This window comes from Heterocephalus glaber, unplaced genomic scaffold, assembly GCF_053883595.1.
Source record: "Heterocephalus glaber isolate CG9 unplaced genomic scaffold, H.glaber_assembly_v1.0 deba00001497, whole genome shotgun sequence".
Taxonomy (NCBI): domain Eukaryota; kingdom Metazoa; phylum Chordata; class Mammalia; order Rodentia; family Bathyergidae; genus Heterocephalus; species Heterocephalus glaber.
This window is the reverse complement of record NW_028258320.1, coordinates 49994987-50014904: the sequence shown is the minus strand read 5'-3', so window position 1 is coordinate 50014904 and position 19918 is coordinate 49994987. Positions and strand designations below refer to the sequence as shown.

Genomic DNA, 19918 nt, shown 5'->3' with positions numbered 1-19918 from the left:
TTCAGAGCCATGCTCCTCTTTCCTAGTAAACTTGCCTGACATCCTGATATCCTCACTGATGTAAGATGAGTAAACATACAACATAGTTTTTTCAAACTCAGAATCACTTTAATCCCAATGAGGAGGATTACACATGTATAGACTGTTTACAAATTAGGCAACATTGGTACACAGAATGGATCCAAAGTCCATGCTATGTGTGGCTTCCTAGAGGGCAATCTGAGCCAACATGTCACTGAACCGATGATTGCCCTGTTGGAAGCAGGGTTTGGGGGGGTATATGGAAAAGCCTAGGTTTCTGGAATTCCATGTAATCATTTCCCACTCTAAAGTCAACAAATGTAAATGTAGAGATAGTTCATTATTATTGCTTTTCAACATGAATATCTGTAATATCCTGAATATGTGCTAGGAACTGGAAACCCAGAAACAAATAAGATATAGTCCCTGTCTTTAAGGACCTTGTATTTTAATCATAGAGGACAAATAATTAAACAGTAATACCATAATGCAATGTTTGTAAAGGCCTTTGAAGACAGTTAAATCAGACCAGTGCAGGTGATAAGAAAGGTTTAAAGAAAATAATGCTTGAATTTAGTTTTGAAACACAAATAGATGTTACCCAGCCTCCAAATGGAGGGAAAAAACAGAGGCTTTTGAAACACTGCAAGATGCAAGGGATGATGAGGAAGGGTGCTGGGGAAAAACACAGGCTCTGATGCTGGAAAGGCAGGAAACATCAGGTCACGGAGGGCCTGCTAAGTAAAGAATTTTGGACTTAACTGGGGAGAATGAAGAGCCAATGAAGGATCTAAACAGTAGGATGGGACAAGCAAGAGACAAGGTTGTTGCACAGAAGAAAGATTGTGGTGGCTGCTGTGCGACGTGTGCTGTGGAAGGGGATAGAATCCCAGGCAGGAAAATAGATGGGAGGCTTTGTCATGATCTAGGCAAGGATGAATAAATTCAGTAAGAAAATAGTAGTAGTTGAGGTGAAAAGTAAATGGCAGTATTGAGGATCTCCAGACACAAATATCAAAAGGGCTTAGGGAATGAGTAAATGTGGGAAGTGAATTTTAAAAAATATACAATAGCTCCAACATTTTTCATTTGGGCAATAGGTGGTGCCATTTCCCCAGAGGAGCCTTTATAGGGGTAGGGAATCCTAAATTTAGATTCAGTTAGGTTGCAACTGAAGTCCCTGAGAAACAAGCAAAAAGGGGAAAGCATCCTAACCTAGGCAATATACTAAGAAATACAACTAACATATACATAGCACTCTAGCTTATACAAAACTTTTACTGATATATGAGACATGAGTACACCAGACAGTGTGGGGGAGGGTAGTTAGTTTGGAGGTGGATTTTCTGGAGAGAAGGAATAAGATATATGTAGAGAACATTGAAAACTCTGGCATGGAAGTTGGGCTAGATGCAAAAAGTAAGGAAACCCAGAAAGATTTCATAGGGCTTCGTCTGGAAGAAAACGTGTTCAAAAATATTGCAGAAACTTTGAGTTAAAGATAACAAAAAAGAGGAAGGGCATTTTGAATTCACTTCCAACTCTTGTCATCAACTAAAAAGAAAAGAGAAAAAATTTTAAACTTTCACCTTTGATAAAACCAGAAAAAGTGTTCTAAAACAATAAAACTATGAAAAATACCAAATGAAGTAAATTTCAATCCAAAATATATCATGACACAGAGCTATCACATTCCCTTCACAGACTCTGGGAAAGAAATCCACTTTCTAAAATTAAATGTGAGAGAGTCTGGCTGAGCTGCAGGTGAAACATGGGGATCCTAATGATGCAGCACAACAGGAAGCAAAGCACAGGGAAGTAGAAATGAGAAACAGTATCTTAGCGCAAGTTCTGGATCAATCAGCCCAGGCCAGGTTAAGTAACTTAGCCCCTGTAAAGCCTGAAAAAACGAAAGCAGTAGAGAATTACCTTATACAGATGGCAAAGTATGGACAGCTAAGTGGGAAGGTCTCAGAACAAGGTTTAATAGAAATTCTTGAAAAAGTAAGCCAACAAACAGAAAAGAAAACAACAGTTAAATTCAACAGAAGAAAAGTAATGGACTCCGATGAAGATGATGATTACTGAACTAAAAATGTTTAGAGACTGACACTTAATGGAACAGTTTTAGGGCAGAAGTTAAATTTTGCTTAAATGTTTACTTTGTTTTGTCTATATGCCTTTAAAAAAATAAACTTGTTATGCAAATTAATTAATTAATTAATTTAATTTAATGTGATCTTCCTGAGGTCCTTTCCTGGTAGAGTCAAAAGGTAGGAGGTCTGACTAAAAATGGAGCAGAGATGGCCAGTGTTCTGCAATGTCTGTTCTCTCTATGATAATAAAACCTCTGGTTTTAACTGGGCATATAGTTTTCTGACATAAGGTCTATATTTGTCTGCTTTCATTGCAGGTAGGTATGGCTATATGACTAAGTTCTAGCGTATAGAATATAAGTGCTCTGTGAAACTGGGAAGTTTGCTCTCTTTAAACTTTCATTGAGATATAATTTACATACCATACAATTAACCCACTTAAAGTATATTTTTAGTATATTAGAGTTATACAGATATCTCCACAATTACTGATAATTCTTATCACCCCCAAAAAGAAACTCTGTACCCCTTACCCATCACCTGTACACACACACACACACTGCTCCCAGCCTCAGACAATCACACAACCACTAGACTACTCTCTGGCTTAACACATTTGCTTATGCTGAACACTTCATGTAAATAAAATCATATGCTAAATGGTCTTCTGTGTCCAGCTTCCTTCACTTATTTTTTCACGTATTTTCAAGATTTATTCACATTGCATGTATCAGCACTGCATTTCTTTTTATTGTTGAGTTATATTGTTTTTTAGAGGTAACACATTGTGTTCATTCATCAGTTGATAAATATTTTGCTTGTTTCCAATTGTTAGCTATTGTGAATAATGCTGCTACACCCATAGTTGTACAAGTCTTTGTGTGGATATGTTTCCATTTCTCTTGGGTATATACCTATGAATGAAACTGCTGGGAACTGTGGTTATTATATGGTTCTTATATGAAGTATGATTAAAAAATAGGTGTGTTTAAATAAAAAGATTATTACAGTAAAGGACATGTTGCCATTAAACCCCTTCAAGATATTTCCCCTTGCTTTGAATACACTTATTCCATCATTCTTGCCACTTTCTGAGGCAGTTCTGGAAATCCTTTTTCATGTCTTAATTGTGTCATTGTGGCTGTCTCAAAGTCCTGAATTGATTGAAAACATTTACCTTTTGACATTGGAGAAGAGATAGAAGTTGTACGATGCCAGATCCCATGAATAGGGTAGATGAAGACACACTGTAATGGTTTTAGATTCTGTCTTCCTGTTGAATAGTACCCAGGAACAACATTCACCATATATTTTTAAAATCACAATTTGTAGAAACACAAAATAGGACTTCCATAACTGCTTCAGAAAGTGGTTAGAATGATGGGTTAAATGTGTTCAAAGTGAAGGGGTATACTTGAAGAGGGATTAAAGTCATTTACTATAATAAACTTTTAAAAATTTAAACACTCACCGTATGTTTTGATCAACTCCAGTATGTAACAATTTGAGAAATTGCCAGAACTGTTTTCTAAAGCAACTATACTGTTACTGTTTGCATCTAGATGTCCCGCCAAAACCTCATGAGCTCATTGGTGGGGGTTTTCAGAGGTGACTAGATCTAGTGTGTGAGAATATGGATTGAGGGTATGTGATATCTAAATTTTTCCACTGGTTGGTTTAGCATAGTTCTGGGTGTACATGATAGGAAGGCTCATCCTGAGTGTGAGTAGTACCACCCAAAAGGCTTGTAGCCTGGATGGAATAAAAGGGAAGGGAGGCTTGTTACTTCACTGTCTCCCACCTGCTCTGCCATGGACTGTTTCTCCTCTGTGATCCACCTCTGCCATGCCACCCTGCCTTGGAGCCAGCCGACTATGGACTGAGACCTATACAAACTGTGAGATGAAATGAACTTTTCCTCATTTAACTTTGGGTGTTAGGTATTTTGTCTCAGCAATGAGAAAAGTAGCTAAGATATATACCATTTCATATTCTTACAAGAGTGGGAATTTAGCTTTTAAAGAGAGAAGGTGTGCTCCTTCCTGGTGGTGGAATATGAACACACAAGAAATCTGGAACTGTGTTGGACAGGAAAAAAATGTATGTTGGGATTGGCCAAGCAACAGTGGTCATGAAGTAATTGCTTCCAAACTTCATTTATGTGAGAAAGACATAAAGCTACAATTATTTAGAGATTTCTATCCTTTATAGCTGAATCTAATCCTAATAGATATAGGTTGTTGGAGGCTAGGTAACGCCCCCTGGAAAATCAGAAAACACACAGAAAAAGCATCCAGGAAAGTAGAACCAACAGGGAGGTGACTAAAGAAGAGCCAGACTGACGCATCATTTTATTATCCTTCTAAAACTTCTGTCTTTATAAAGTGGGATGAAGAGGAGGGATGTAGGGCCACCAGATTACAATAGAGCAGCTGAGTAAAGTATATTGTTTTGAGCTAAACCATTGTCCTGATCTCTGATCAACTAAACAACTAAAAGGCATAAGACATTTGGTGAGAGATTGGAGACATCCCTTCTCACATTCCTAACCCCTCTCCACCCCATTTTTCAACATCATGACCTGAGCATTGAACGATGTTTACTCATTGAAAGGGATCCTTGTGGAGATTATTAGGAGAAAAAAAGTCATCATAAGAGAAATTATTCTAGAAAAAATATATATATATATGTATGTTACTATATATATATGTATGTTATATATATGTGATGTTTTGATGCATGCATATATTGTAGGATGATTGAACCAAGCTAAATAATATTCACCACATTACTTAGTCATCATTTTTTGTGGTGAAAGAATTTAAAATCTATTCTTTCAGTAATTTTGAAACATACAGTATATTATTACTAACTAAAGCACCAGGGTGATCATTAAACATATTCTCCTATCTGGCTGAAACTTTGTACCCTTTGACAAACCACCCCTTTCCCATCTGCCACCTCAGTACTTTGGGAACCATCCTTTCACTCTTTGTTTCTATGAGTTCAACATTTTTTTAGGTTCCACATATCAGGTGTGATCAAAGTATACAAAGTGAACGTTTACATTAAAATTTATTACAGTAAAACACTTTGCCATTAATCCCCTCAAAACACGTTTACTTAGAATACACTTATTCCATTGTTCTTGTCATATTTATTTATTTGTGTATTTTCTGAAATGGGGTCTCAGTATGTAGTTCAGGCTGGCTTGAACTCACTGTGTAGCCCAGGCTGACTTCAAACTTGCAGCAATCCTCCTGCCTCAGTCTCCCAAGTGCTGGGATTACCGTCATGCACTACCATGACCAGCTCTAGCCACTTTCTGAATTAGTTCAGGAAATCTTCTTTTGTGCATGTCTTTATGAGTTATGAGCAAAAATACAGTGAATACTGATGCCAAATGGGCAAGCTCTAAAAACATTATAGTATGTCCTTATTCATACTGTAATGTCCTTATTTATCCACCTTATTCACTGGATCTGGCACCACACAACTTCTGGGTCTTCTCCAAAGTCAAAACAACCATGGAAATTAAATGTTTTTAATCTATTCAGGTTAACAAGGCAGCCACAATAGCATGATGAAAGACATTCATGAAAGAGTTCATGAAAGTGGCAAGAACAATGGGGTAAATGTTTCTTAAGCAAGGGGACATATTTTGAGAGGGATTAATGGCAATGTATCTTTTACTGTAATACTTTTTATTTAAACATCATATTTTTAATCACACTTCATATAAGTAAGATCAAGTGGTATTTGTGCCTGGGTTATTTCATTCACCCTAATGTCCTTCAGGTTCATCTATGTTGTCACAAGTGACAGGATTTCCTTCTTTTAAGTCTATACAGTATCCCTTTGTGTATATACACCACATATTCTTTCTTCATTCACTGATGAAGACTCAGGTTGTTTCTATATCTGGGATTTTGTAAATAATGCTACAGTGAACATGGAACTGCAGATGTCTCCTAGACATACTGACTTCAATAGCTTCTCCAAAGGACTTCAAAAGTACTGTGAAGACCAATACAACAGAGACACTGATATGTTTGATTTTTATGACTTTGTCCAGTTATCTAAACTTATTCTGAAGACCAAATGAATTTTGAAAAGATATCAACCTAATATCATGAAATAATTTTCTTTTGTATTTAAATTATATTCTGTGGAGCTCTTTTTTCTTCTCTACAAATTTTCTGTTTAACCTATGATGATGGGAAACTGTAATATTTGTTTCTCTTCTGAAAGAAAACAGAGAGAGAAGGAAAGCCAATTTTTGAAAACTGATGATAAACCTTATGTCATATTAAAAATAAGACCTAAATAGCTGTAAGAATTATGGACATAGAACTGAATGTAAATGTTAGAATAATGAATATGCTAAAATAAGTAATGAACATAAATCCAGAGTCATCAGAATGCAAAGGAGGTCTTAAGAGAAGAGAAAGATAATTAATTTCACATCATTACCCTGTTTAAAGCTCCCAAGTGGCCTCCCCATGCATGACTCTTGGAATAAAATCTGAATTCTTTGCCAAGAGAATGAGATGTGTGCTCACCTCTCCATTTCTGTCTTGCACATGGCCTCTTTAGTCTCCACACTCCACACTCACCAGCCCTCTAGTCCTGAGGAAGGTAAGTCATTCATTCAACAAACATTCACTGAACACTTAGTATGGACTCATTGTTTTAAGCATTTTGGAAAGAGTGGTGGAAAAAAAACCTGACATCCAATTTATATTTTAATGGAAGATATAAACAAAAAATTAAAAGAAACAAATAAATATATAGAAATCTTCAGATAATGATGTATATGATGAAGTATCAGATCAAAGGGTAGAGAATGATAAGGGAAGACAGGAACAAGTTTTGGTAAGAAAGTCAGGACAAGCTTTTCTAAAGGAGTGGTATTTGAGAATGGACTTCAATAATGGGAAGGAAAAAGCTATGAAAAATTTACAAGAGGATACCTGGCAGGGAAAATAGCAAGTGTAAGTGCCCGGGGGCAGAAATGAGTTTTGTATGTTCAAGGAATAGAAACAAGGTCATTTCAGCTGCTGTTTACTGGAACTTTATGGATCATTGAAATATTTTGTGTGGGAAAGTAATTTGATTTTATACTTTTTTTTTTTTTAACAACACTCTGGCTACTGTGTGGAAAATAAACTGATCAAAATGGAAGCAGGGAGACTACCCAGGAAGCTGTTGTCATTATCTAATCAGGGAATACATGGTGACCTGACCTATAAAGACAGTGGTCAAGCTGGGAGAAGTTGCCAAATTCTGACATATTTCCAAGCAGAATTAGTATAACTTGCTGATATGGGGAGTGAGATAAAGAGAGAGATTATGGATTAGTCCTAGATACTTGTCTAACAACTGGGTTAATCATGTTTGTGTTTACCAAATTGGGAAAACAGAGGTAAAAAGGAGAAAAATTTAAGAGTAATCCTTATAAAATTAATGGTCACCAATTGATAACAGTAGCCATTCCTGGATGACAATGTGAGGGTAATGTTTTGTTGGGTTTTTTTGTCTTTGTACTTTTCTGTGTTATCTGCATTTTTACAACAAAGACATTTCATTTTTACATAAGCATGTGAAGTCATTTCTGTAAAAGTATTATTTTTCAGGTGGCCTAAAGAATAATAGCCAGATTAAATGCAGTTTGCTAAATGTATTTAGGCTGAGGTGGAGGGGTTATGATACTGTAGAAAGTTCTTGTATTTTAGGATCAGAAAGCCAATTAAACTTCAGATTTGCTTAAAAATAATGTGTTCTAAGTAAGTTATTTACATTTTAGCAGTTCTCTCATATGTAAATAGGATATAATGATCTCTCAATAAAGAGTGGCATAGTTTGTATCTGCGTAGCTGTGTTCTGACTCCAGGGATTGGAGCAGAGGCACTAGGCATGGGTGCCTATTAGAAATTCTAATGGAGGTGTGAGGGTAGGCAATTAGAAATGCAATCTGGAGTTCAGAGAAGTAGAAGCAAGAGAAACGAACTAGAGAGTAAGCTTATAGTGGGATTTGTAAATAAATCATCTGGGACTGGATACAAGAAAAGAAAAAAATTTAAGGCAGAACCCTGGCTGACTTCAACAGACCAGGGTAATAAAGAAGAACCAATAAGCTCTTTTATCTCAAAAATTCTCCCCATTCCACCCCAAAGTTCTCCACCTCTTTTATCTGGTTAACATCTACTCATTCCATACATAACTTAAGATCTCAGGTCATACATAACTTCATTTATTTTTAAATTCATCACACTCTACTAAGCTTATTTGGTGAATAATAGGATAAATTAGTCTTGGCCTTCATTAAGATTATTTTTCACTCACAGAGACAGCCAACAAATAACTAGGTAAGTAAACACATAAAGAAGGTAGTTACAGACTGAAGCCAAACACTGACTGAGACAACCAGGATGATAAAACTGAGCATCACTTGGGGTTTTCTTTAGATGGTAAGGGAAGTTTTCACTGTATAGCTGACCACTGTGCTAATATCAGAAATAGGAGATCCAGTGAGAGAGGAACATTCCAGGCAAAGAGAATTGGAAAGGGTGTCGTTTGTGTCAAAGACTAATCTTCCCTACTCCTGGGAGTCATCCGGGTTCCCTTTGCTCTACTCTCTTGTAACACTTGGCACTCTTGAAGAGTGCCTGGTGATTTGAAATCGAGCTGGACTCTTGATTCATTTATAGAGCTAAAATTGAGCTAACATTTATTAAACAGGGTTAAGTTGTATTGAGACTTCTCTGCAAGTAACTGCTAAAAGATGTAAAGAAAAAATTTTATAACTATTGTAACTGGTGTCTGGGTTGGGAAAATTGGTTCATTTGCCTACACAAGGGTGACTCTCTCTTTCTTGATTTCCCTGTCACTCTCCCCCTTCCACTACCTTCTCTGTCCTTTTTCTAGGCTCTAGGGAAGGATGAGAGAAGATGCCCTCCCTGATGCGTAAATATCCTTCTATCTCCTCCCAGCCCTTTCCAATTTTAACAAAGCCTTCTCTGCTTACATTTCTCTGGTGGGTTTCCACCCATGTTCCATAGCTGTATTCACTGAAGTGAGTTGAGTAGAATATTGGGCCAACTGTGCCAGGGGGAAATTCAGGCCCACCTCCACTACTTTTTGTTATGCAACTTTGGGAAATTTCTCCTTTAAAATCAGATTAGAGTACCTTCCTTCCCAGGCTTTTGTGAAGAATACATAAGGAAGTTGTTGGTAACTTGTAAGGCAATGTAGAATTATGAAGCATTATTAACATTTGCCTAGAGCAGACTGGAGACTTGATGATCCAGACAGAGACAGCTTGAGAACACTGTGAACCTAGAAAGAAAGAAATGCCTAAAATTAGAATGAGGAGAAGAAACAGAGAGAACTCTAAAGACATCATTTGGTCTGGGTCTACACAGACATTTGTAGGGCTGGCTCCCCAAGGTCTGAGTCAAGATCCTGGGGAGATAATGATTAAATTCTCTCTTCGGCCTCCCTTGAAGAGTCCAAATTCTGTCACAGACTTAAGTTAGTTGGGGAATATATAATTTCCTATTGCTATGGTAAAAAATGACCACAAAGATAGTGGCTTAAAATAACACAAATATATAACTTACAATTCTAGATATCAGAAGTCTGAATTGAGCCTCACCAATCTAAAATCAAGCTATGTTCCTTTCTGGAGGCCCTAGGAAAGAATCGTACCTTAGAGTTAAGCTTATAGTTCATCTTACCTTATAGAATCTTACAGTTCTAGAGGATATTCACATTCCTTGGCTCATGGCCCCTTTCCTCCACCTCCAAAGCCTGCAAGCAGGTACTTCGTCTCACATCTCCTAGCCCTGCCTCTGCCCCTCCTATCTCCCTCTTCCACTTATAAAGACACTTGCAGTTACACAGGGCCCACCCAGACACTCCTCATTTCATTACAGCTGATTAGCAACCTCAATTTCATCGGCAAATTCCATTTCCCCTCACAGTATAACATAACATTGTCACAGGTTCCTGAAATTAAGACATGCTCATTTTGGGAGAGGCAGGAGTCTAGAAACAATAGAGTTCACCTCCCACATATCCCCCAGAAAGCCCTTCCTGAACTCTCCCACTCCCAAAAGAATGAGGTGAGTGAACCTGCTTAGTAGCCTGCTATGTGGTCACATCTATCACTCTCACCTCAGTGTTGTGCCTCTTTCTTTGTCTACAAGGAGAGAGACTGACTTTTCCATTCTTGATTGTGTCTGTCTCTTCATTAGAATATAAGCACCACATGGATCAGGATCTTTGTTGGTTTTTTTCTAGACTGAAAATTGTACTATATTTAAAGGCATTGGCTTTTAGTAGTGAGCGTTCATGTATATTTGTTGAATGAATGAATTGTGAATTACTCCATCACCTAGCAAGACAATTAAGTAAACACTTATGTTGCTGCTACTATCATTACTACTACTACTATTATTATGGCACTCTTACTATGTACCAGGCACTATGAGGGACTTTACATAGATCATTTTATTTGATCCACACAACAACCCATGAGGGAGGAGCTGTATTTCACTATCGTTATACCAAAAACAAAACAAAACCCCGAGGTTTAAAGAAGTTGTCATTTTCCCAAAATCAAATGGCCTAAGAGGAAGCTGAACTTAGATTTAAAATCATGTCCTTCTGATACTCAAGCCCATGTTTCTTTTATTTCCAATTTCTCTGAGAGGTGTTGAAGGCCCTCTGACTTCAGGGCACACACTCCAGTACTCTATGGAATTCCATGGAATGTATCCCAACCTTAGCCCTGATAACAGTGCAACAACCCCTAGTACAAGCAGGCAGGGAGGTGCCTCCTTCTACTAAAGAATGGGAGTCATTTATTTAGTGTGGGCAAGGTCTCCATAAGAACTATAGGCATATTTACCAGATATATGGGAATTATTCCTAGACAAGAACAATTTAGGGTTACCTAGGGGCCACTAAGCCAAGTCCTCAATAGTGACAGTAGTTATCCTACCTAGATCAAGGACTTGGTGATACCCTCTCAGCATTCTCTCTTGACCCCTGCCTTAACCACCTAAGGGTGGCAAGATTTCATGTGAAAATGATGGAACTTTAGCAGTATGTGTAAGGCACAAACCCTGTGGTACTACAATTTAGTATTAATCTTGGGCCAACACTCTGGGCCCAATATGAGTTACACTGACCAGGCTATATTGTGTGCTTACCTAAAATATGCAAGAGGAAATAGCTGCTTTTACTGACCAATTATAAAAGCATGGGTTTTCCTTCAGCAAATTAACTAAAGACAGAACTACTGGATCCAAGGGGGAAAAGTCAATAATGGCTTTGGTCATTCATGCACTCAACAAACATTGACACTTGTGCCAGCTTCCTAGCTAGAGGCTGATGATCAGGCTTCAGGGAAGAAACAGTGGTTCAGTATAACTGCATTCTGCTGTAACACCAGACTAGGGAAGTGAGTTAAATGCAAAACAGGCAAAGCCATAGCTTTGGAGAAACAAAGATTATAGCAGCAATTACAAGGGGAGGAGAGAGACTCAGGATTCAGAGCTAGGTTATCTTCTTAGGGAAACAACATGTAAGAAAATAGGAAAGTTAGCAATGAAAGCATGCACAGGAGACAGTAGGTGAAGTGACTGGAGTGAGGACAGGATGATAAGGCATAGGTAAATAGAACTGGTAGAAAGGACTTGAAACCCAGGCTTTGGATTTGGATTTTTACATAATAGTGCATTGAGATCCATTGAAACTTTTCTTTTTAATTACTGAGGTATAATTTACATACCACAAAATTCACACTTCTTAAGTGTATAATTAAGTGATTTTTAGTAAATTTACCAGGTTATGCAACTATCAACATCATCAGCCAATTTTAGAACATTTCCCTCACTCTAGTAAGATTCCTTCTGGCCATTTACAGCTAATCCCCATTCCCATCTCCCACCACAGCCAAACAATTTCACTTTCCACTTCTACTAGTTTACCTTTGTGACACATTTCATATAAAGAGAATCATACAATATATAGTTTATAATTTCTGCCTTTTTCACTTAGCATAGTGTTTTTTAAGTCCCTCCATGTTGCAGCATGGTATTAGCATTTTATTCCTTTTCATTGATGAATAGTGTTCAATTGTATGGATATACCACATTTTACTTTTCTATTTTCCAGTTAGTACATTTGAATAGTTTCCAGTTTGAATTTATGAATAATGCTGCTATGGGAGGCATCACAATCTGAGATTTCAAGTTATATTACAAAGCTACAGTGGTAAAAACAGCTTGGTACTGGTACAAAACAGACAAGTGGATCAATGGAAGAGAATAGAGAATGTAGCAACCTCTAATCTACATTTATTTTCTATATTTTTGCCTTTTTAAGTATTTCATATGACATGGATCATACAAAATGTAGTCTGTTATGTCTGGACACAATATATTTAAGTGGACAATATATTTAAGATTCTCTCCTGTTGTACAATGTTCAGTAATTCACTTCTTTTTATTGTCAGATAATATTCTGTTGTATGAATATGTTATATTGTGTTTATCTACTCAGCAGTAAATGGGTATTTGGGGTGTTTCCACTTTTTATGTATTGTGAATAATACTGCTGTGGATATTCATGTACAATTTTTTGTGTGAATACATTCATACACATACATATCATTTCTCTTGTGTTGACACCTGGAAGTGAAATTCTGAGTTATATAGTAAGAACATATTTAATCTTTTAAGAACCTGCAAAACTTTTCCAGAATGGCTGCACTATTTTGCATTCTTATCAGCATTATATGAAGGTTCTATTGTTTTCTTGTTTCCTCCAAAAATATTATTATTTTTTAATTATAGCCACTCTAGTGGAGGTGAATGAATCTCACATTGTTTAATTTGCACTTATTTAATAACTAGTGATGTTGAACATCTTTAAATATGCTTATTAGACATTCATATTTTATTTTTGTGAAGCACTATATCTATTCAAATCTTTTGCTAATTTTTAATTGGGTTATCTTCCTATTAGGATGAGGAGGGTTCTTTATATAATATAAATATATTATCAGATATGTGATTTACAATTATTTGCTCCAGGTCAGTAGCTAATATTTTCATTTTCTTTTTTTGTTTGTTTGTTTTTTGTTTTTTTGTTTTGATTTGGTTTTTTTGAGACAGGGTCTTGTTATGCAGTTCAGACTGGCCTTGAACTCATTATGCAGCCCAGGATGGCCTCAAGCTCACAGCCCCCTGCCTTTGCCTCCCAAGTGCTGGGATTATAGGTGTTTACCACCACATTCAGGGCTATTTTAGTTTTCTTGATGGTATCTGTTGAAAGATTTTTGAGGGAGAAAAAAAGGGACAAGAAAAAGTGTGCTTCAGGGAGATGCATGGCAGCAGTAGTGGGGTAGATCAAAGCGGACCAAGAGGTCTTTTTGTCAGTTGTAACAAAGGGAATAGGCTCAACCAAGTTTCTTAAAATTCTCTGGGAATCAAAGGGTTATAAACCGCTCTTTATTGAAGTCTGTTTACAGTCCAGTTAATCAGTAAACCTTTCAAGAGGTTTTGCAGGATTCAGAGAGGAGGAGAAATAAGTGTGAAGAGCTGAGTGGCTATTCAAGAGCTACATAAATAATTTTCAGCATTGAGACGGACAATCCTGAATCTCTTTCCAGGTCCTGTCACACTGAGCTTACTGGAGGGAAACTGGGCAAACTAGTTCTTGGCCCCTTAGTTTCTGACCAGTGAAGAGGCTTATTTGGAGAGTAGGTACACATTTCCGTGGCTCTCTTTGAAGAAACCCAGCAAGATGTCAGACCTGCTCTCAGTTTTCCTGCACCTTCTCCTTCTCTTCAAGCTGGTTGCCCCCGTGACCTTTCATCACCACCACTATGATGACCTTGTGCGGACACTGTACAAGGTGCACAACCAATGCCCCCACATCACACGGATCTACAGTATCGGGCGCAGTGTGAAGGGGAGACATCTCTATGTGCTGGAATTCAGTGATTACCCTGGAACTCATGAGCTCTGTAAGTCCTGAGTGGTTCTTGGAGTGTCTGGAGAAAGACCCTTCCCTTACAAATCCAGTAATGGAATTGTTTCTAGGAAGGTTTATGGAACCCTCCACCTTGTAAATATGACTTCTTCCTTTACCTGTGTTAAATCTTTTCCTCTTTCTTGGGCTCTGTTTCCTTAATACCTAAATGGTAAAAAGTGAATCTTTCTTGCCCCCTTCCCAGCCCCCCTCTTTCCCTCCCATTCCCGTTCTTTTTCTCTTATTAGTCACTTTTCATTATCCAATGGCTCTGAAGCATAGCAGAAATCATTAGCCCTCCTAGTTCTGCCAGGAAAGAAGGATTTAGAAATAGCTCTCCTGGGAATGCCAGTATGATAGACCATGGTATCCTAGACAGAACTTGAGAGATGGTTATTAGCTATAGTTATTGAATTATTGAATTATTTTTGTTGTTATTGTTGTTAGTTTACTTCTATTATTAAAACACTCAATGTCTGGGTTAAAAATTAAAAATTAGACAGGAAAAAATTCCTCTATGATCTCACCATTCACAGGTAACCATTGTTAACATATTGAGTTATGTCCTTTCAGACTTTTTAAATGCATACTAAACTTACCTCTCTCATAGGCATATTTTTTCATAAAAATGGAATTATACTATAACTGTTTTTCTCATCTCATACTCTGTTGTGTATAACACCAATGTCTATAATATAGATTCAATGTCATTTTTTAGCTGCCTAACATTCTATTCCATGGTTGTCTTTAACTGTTCATATTAATGATCATTTAAGTTGTTTCTAATTACTACTCACTGCTTTATTTACAGCAATTGTGACATTCAAGTTATATCAGTTCTTCCTTCTAATGGTCAACCCCAAATCACTCTTTTCATTCCACCTCCACACCTCCACACTAACCCAGTCTCCATCACAATGTGCCTAAATTACTGCACTAAACTCCTAAAGTGTCTCCTAACTCATAACTGTTGGCACTCTCTGAACCTTCCATTTGGCACACAGATGCCAGGATAATTTCCCTGAACACTGATATAATGTTCTCACTCTCTGCTTTAAAAACTCAAGGTATTCTGGCTGTGAGAGCCTCAAAATACTACAGAGGAAAGGTCTATGGAGGGTTATGTTGCTACACGGGGATAAGAGTCTTGTTTAGAAGCTGCACTTACAGAGCAGACACATGCTTTTACTCAGATCACATGTTCATTGTGGCTGTAAATGAACATGGGGTTAGTCCTCCTCTTTGTATCCTCATTTTGTTGCCTTTGTTCTTTCTAGCATCCAAGGCCTTCCCTGAAGCTTTTTCATACACTAGCTGTCATCAATCCCTCATTTCTCTGAAGTCCTGTAACTTTTACTGTTCATCCATACATTCCTTTCATTCAGTCAGTACAAATATTTACTAATCACCTAACATATGCAAGAACTTTTGTAGACTCCAGAAGTACAGCCAAGAACGATAAAGACTCTGACCTCATGGGCCTGAATTCTAGTGGGCTAAAATTGCAATAAATGGGTGGTTAAACACACATTATGTCAAATAGAAATAAGTGCTATAGCAAAAACTAAATCAGGAGTGATGGAGTCCCATGGAGTTGGAGGAGGGGCTAGGAATGCTGTTGATGCTCAGGAAAGACTTCTCCTCTGGGGTGGTTTTGAACAGAGATCTGACAGGAGCATGCCATACTGATGAGGGAGAGAGGCAGGGTGCAACAGGCAGAAAGAAGAGCAAATGCAATGCTCCAGGAGCCAGAGCATGCTTGGCACACATGAGGAACAGTGAGGGGGACACTATCTCAAACAGAGTGACTGGGGGGTGAGGAAGAGGAGAGGTTGAGCCAGGTGGTTGAGGACGCCAGGCAACAGAAGCTCACACAGGGCCTGGTAGGACTTGTAAAGATTTTGGCTTTTACTTTGAGTAAAGTGAGAACCCACTGAGAGTTTGAAGCAAAAGACTTATATGATCTGAATTAAATTTTTTAAAGATCACTTCGAACAGACATCAGGAAGCTGCAGCCCAAGGCCAGCCACCTGATTTGGTGAATGTTTTATTGGAACACAGTCACACCCATTTGTTTTCATATTGTCTGTGGCTGCGTCTACTGAAAGAGTTGAATATCTGTGGGCGATACAGTATTACTCACAAAGCTTAAAAGATTACTATCTGGCCCTTTACAGAAAAATTTTTATAAACCTTGATTCAGAGAATAGACTAATAGGGCTGGACAGACCCAGGGAGACCAAGTGGGAGATTTATTACCATGATCCAGGGGAGGGAGCAAGGGGAATTGAACCAAAATGTCCATTAATAGATGAATGGATAAAGAAAATGTGGTACGGACACACAGCAGTGTACTGCTCTGCCATAAATAAGAAAAACTTGAGGCATTTGTATGAAAATGGATGCACCTTGAGACTATGATGTTAAACACACAAGCTTAAATATTGCATGGTTTCTCTTATATGAAAAACCCAAAATATAAATAAAGAGCAAAATAAAGATGTATAATAAGAAATAGCAGATTTTTTTCAAATGGGTGAAAAGGAAAGAATTGGGAATAAAATGGAGATAGAGCTTTTGCAAATGAGAAGGGAACCAAGAATAGAAAGAAGCAGAAGGGGATGTAGAGGGACAGGGAACATAAAAATAATTAAAATGTGGAATGTATAGTGCTAACTCCTCACAATAAATGTAATAATTATGTACTGCAAACATGTACTAATAAAATAAAAAGAATTTAAATTGAGAGAGATTGAAGGAGTCTAAAATAGCTTTTCCAAATTTTGTTTTACTGAAAAAAGATATGAAGAAAACTATCAGTCATCTACTATCACCAGCCTTTCCTAAAAGGAAGACATTTGAACACTAAGAAAAGTAAGAAGGACATAATCCAGTGGAGGCGAACCTATGGCACGTGTGCCACAGCCGGCTGTTTGTTATCACTGAACGCTCTAAAAGGTTCAGCATCACTGACATACTCTAAGATTAAAGAAATATCCTAACATTAAAGAATACACACTGTGGAAAATCTATCAGATGACCCCTGTGAGCCTTTCAAGCATTTCTTTGGAGAAGGCTACTGTAAGAATACTGAGATAAATAATAATGCACTGTGTTCTAAAGAAAATTAAGAAATATATACATTTCTAAGGCCGGGTCCAGTACAAGAAATAAGGCATGTCAAAAATAGTTAAAACCAAAAGCAGAAAGTAGTGAGTTCCATAAAAGGGAAGTCAACAGAGAGCTCACTCCCAACAAGGAGAGCCCAGGTGGTGTCACAGAGTAAGAAACATTTGAATTTGCACTACAGGATTAGGAGAAGGATTTGGAAATGAGATGAAGAGTATAGAATCAAAAAAGATATAGCCAGGGATTTTTTTTCCACCATTAAGTTTATTGGTACATTTTAGGTATAAAATACATTTACATACATCATTGGGATCTTGTACATGAGTATCTTGGTTCTTATTTTTTTCCCCCTTCCCCTGCCCTCCCCTCACCCCCTCCACCCCTCCCCACTTGCAAAGATCCCCTTTCCATTTTTTTCCCTTTCTCATATTTTTCCCCTTTTCCCTCCCCCCACCTCCCCCGCCCCCCTAGAACTTTATTTCCTATTACACAGTATCAATCACACATTTTTAAAATTAAAATATCAAGACCTAGGAGACATTACCACAGATTTTACAGAATTTAAAAGGATATAGGAAGCATATTTCAAAAATCTGTTTTGAAATAAATTTGACAACTTCTAAGAAGTACCTTGGAAGACAAATTAATGAAACTAACTCTGGAAGAAATATAAAATTTGAATAGCACCTATTAAAGAAAGTATATTCCTAGCTTGAAAACCTACCTATATGACAACAACAGGCTTGTATACATTTTAACTGATAAATTATATCAAACATTTAAAGCAGAAAAAAAAAGGAACACTTCTCCCCTCATTTTAGGAACTCAACATTGTGCTAATCCTAAAACTGGGTAAAGATAATAGAAGAAAAAAGTATGAACATAGATAGAAATTTGTTTAACAAAACAAACTATTAGAAGTCATATCTTAGCTCGGTGGCACCATGCCTGCCTCACAAGCTCAAGGTCCTGAGTTCAATTCCCGGTACCAAAAAAAAAAAGAAAGAAAGAAAAGAAAAAAAGATATGGAGGCAGAAAAGTATTGAGTGGAAAAGAAGTCACTTGGCAGGAGCTTTTCTTCTTTCTTTTAAAGGGGAGCAAGAAAGCTGGATGTGGTGTCCCAAACCTGTAATCCCAGTATTCGGTAGGCTGAGCAGGAGGATCACTGCAAGTTTGAGGCCACCCTTGGATACATAGTAGTTTCAAGCCAGCCTGAACTACATAGTGAGACCCTGTCTCAAAAAAAAAAAATAATTAAATAAATGAAAATGAAAGGGAACAAGAATGATCTTTCAGTTAAACAGGTAAGATGATCAAAGAGGAGAGTAAGTATTGAGATAAAAAATAAACACCTTCCCCAGATCCAAATAAATAAATAAATAAACTCCTTATTCAGTGCCTCAGGACATGGCCTTCTCAGATATGAAGGAGTGATTTTAGTTTCCTACATGCCAGGAAAATTAAATTTTCAACTGGAATGATCAGCAATTGTTATGCTATCACCAAGACTACTTTGTGAGAGAGGTATTGGGAAAACACCACCGTCATCCAAAAGATTTGTCTCTGAGAAGCAGTGCACTGAGGTAAATGGCACAGCAGATGCTAACTGGGCTTTGACTTCTATTACATTCATTAGCTAAAGTCCTCAGACATGTCACTTAACCTCTTCTATCCCCAATTCTTCTTCACTCTGCAGTTAAAAGTGCCTTCTTCAAGGGTTTTCTGTGAAGATTAGGAATAATAAACAAATGCGTAATGGAAGTTGAATTAATGAGCTCTGCCATAAATTCTTGGAACTTTGGCAATTGCAACTGGCTAGGAAGGGGCTCAAGAACTATTGGCAAAGACCCAATTAAAGCCTGAGATTTTCCTTCATTCATTATTGAATGGATCTCAAAAGATTCTTTGCAGGGTGAGGGATCAATGGCACATCCAAACTTTCTCCATCTTTTCTTTTTCTGCCTGTGCATTTCTTCACTTGTAGTGGAGCCGGAAGTCAAGTATGTGGGGAATATGCATGGTGATGAGGTGCTGGGCCGAGAGCTACTGCTGCAGATGTCGGAGTTCCTGTGTGAGGAGTTCCGGAACTGGAACCCAAGGATCATGCAGCTCATTCACAGCACACGAATTCACATCCTGCCATCCATGAACCCAGATGGCTACGAGATGGCTGCTGCCCAGGTATGAGAAAGACTAAAGCCATCCCATGAAAGAAAAGTAAACCCCAGGAGACAGTATGCTCCCTGTCACACTGTAAATGCCACTCAAAAATAAGATGTCAGGGGAGGGCAGAGTGGAACCAACAAATATAATGAAGGATGAAGACTTTGGCTCCCTCCTGTAGCACCTTAGGCAATGACAGTGGGCTGCTCTGAGCCTCGGTTTCTCCTATACCACTTGACCTCAAGGTTATATTGTGAGGATCAGTGAAGCAATATACAGTTTACTTCATAAACTGCAGAATACTATCCAGATGTGAAGGGATATTGCAAAAATATACCCCCTTTCCTGAACTTTTACATTTGAACCCTAAATACTCTTCTCCTTCCCACACTAGGTGTCCATTGTGTATGTGGGGAAAATACCAAGGAGAGCACACTTTTCCCAGATTTGAGGGTGGGGAATTA

General features: G+C 37.7%; 1 protein-coding gene across 4 annotated transcripts in view; it reads left to right on the top strand.

Annotated features, from left to right (window-relative positions):
• Positions 1–13712: 13712 nt before the first annotated feature.
• Positions 13713–19918, top strand: part of Cpn1 (carboxypeptidase N subunit 1) — a 29037-nt gene continuing 22831 nt past the window's right edge. Inside the window, exons 1-2 of one of the 4 annotated variants that reach the window (XR_002392613.2) lie at positions 13713–14157; positions 19276–19472. Coding sequence is in view for 3 of the 4 variants with exons in the window: in XM_004838658.4 (XP_004838715.1) it covers positions 13935–14157; positions 19276–19472 (420 nt within the window). In the remaining variant the exon portion in view is untranslated. The remainder of the gene's footprint in view (positions 14158–19275; positions 19473–19918) is intronic. The other 3 variants (XM_004838658.4, XM_021253197.2, XM_004838657.4) reach the window with 3 other exon arrangements.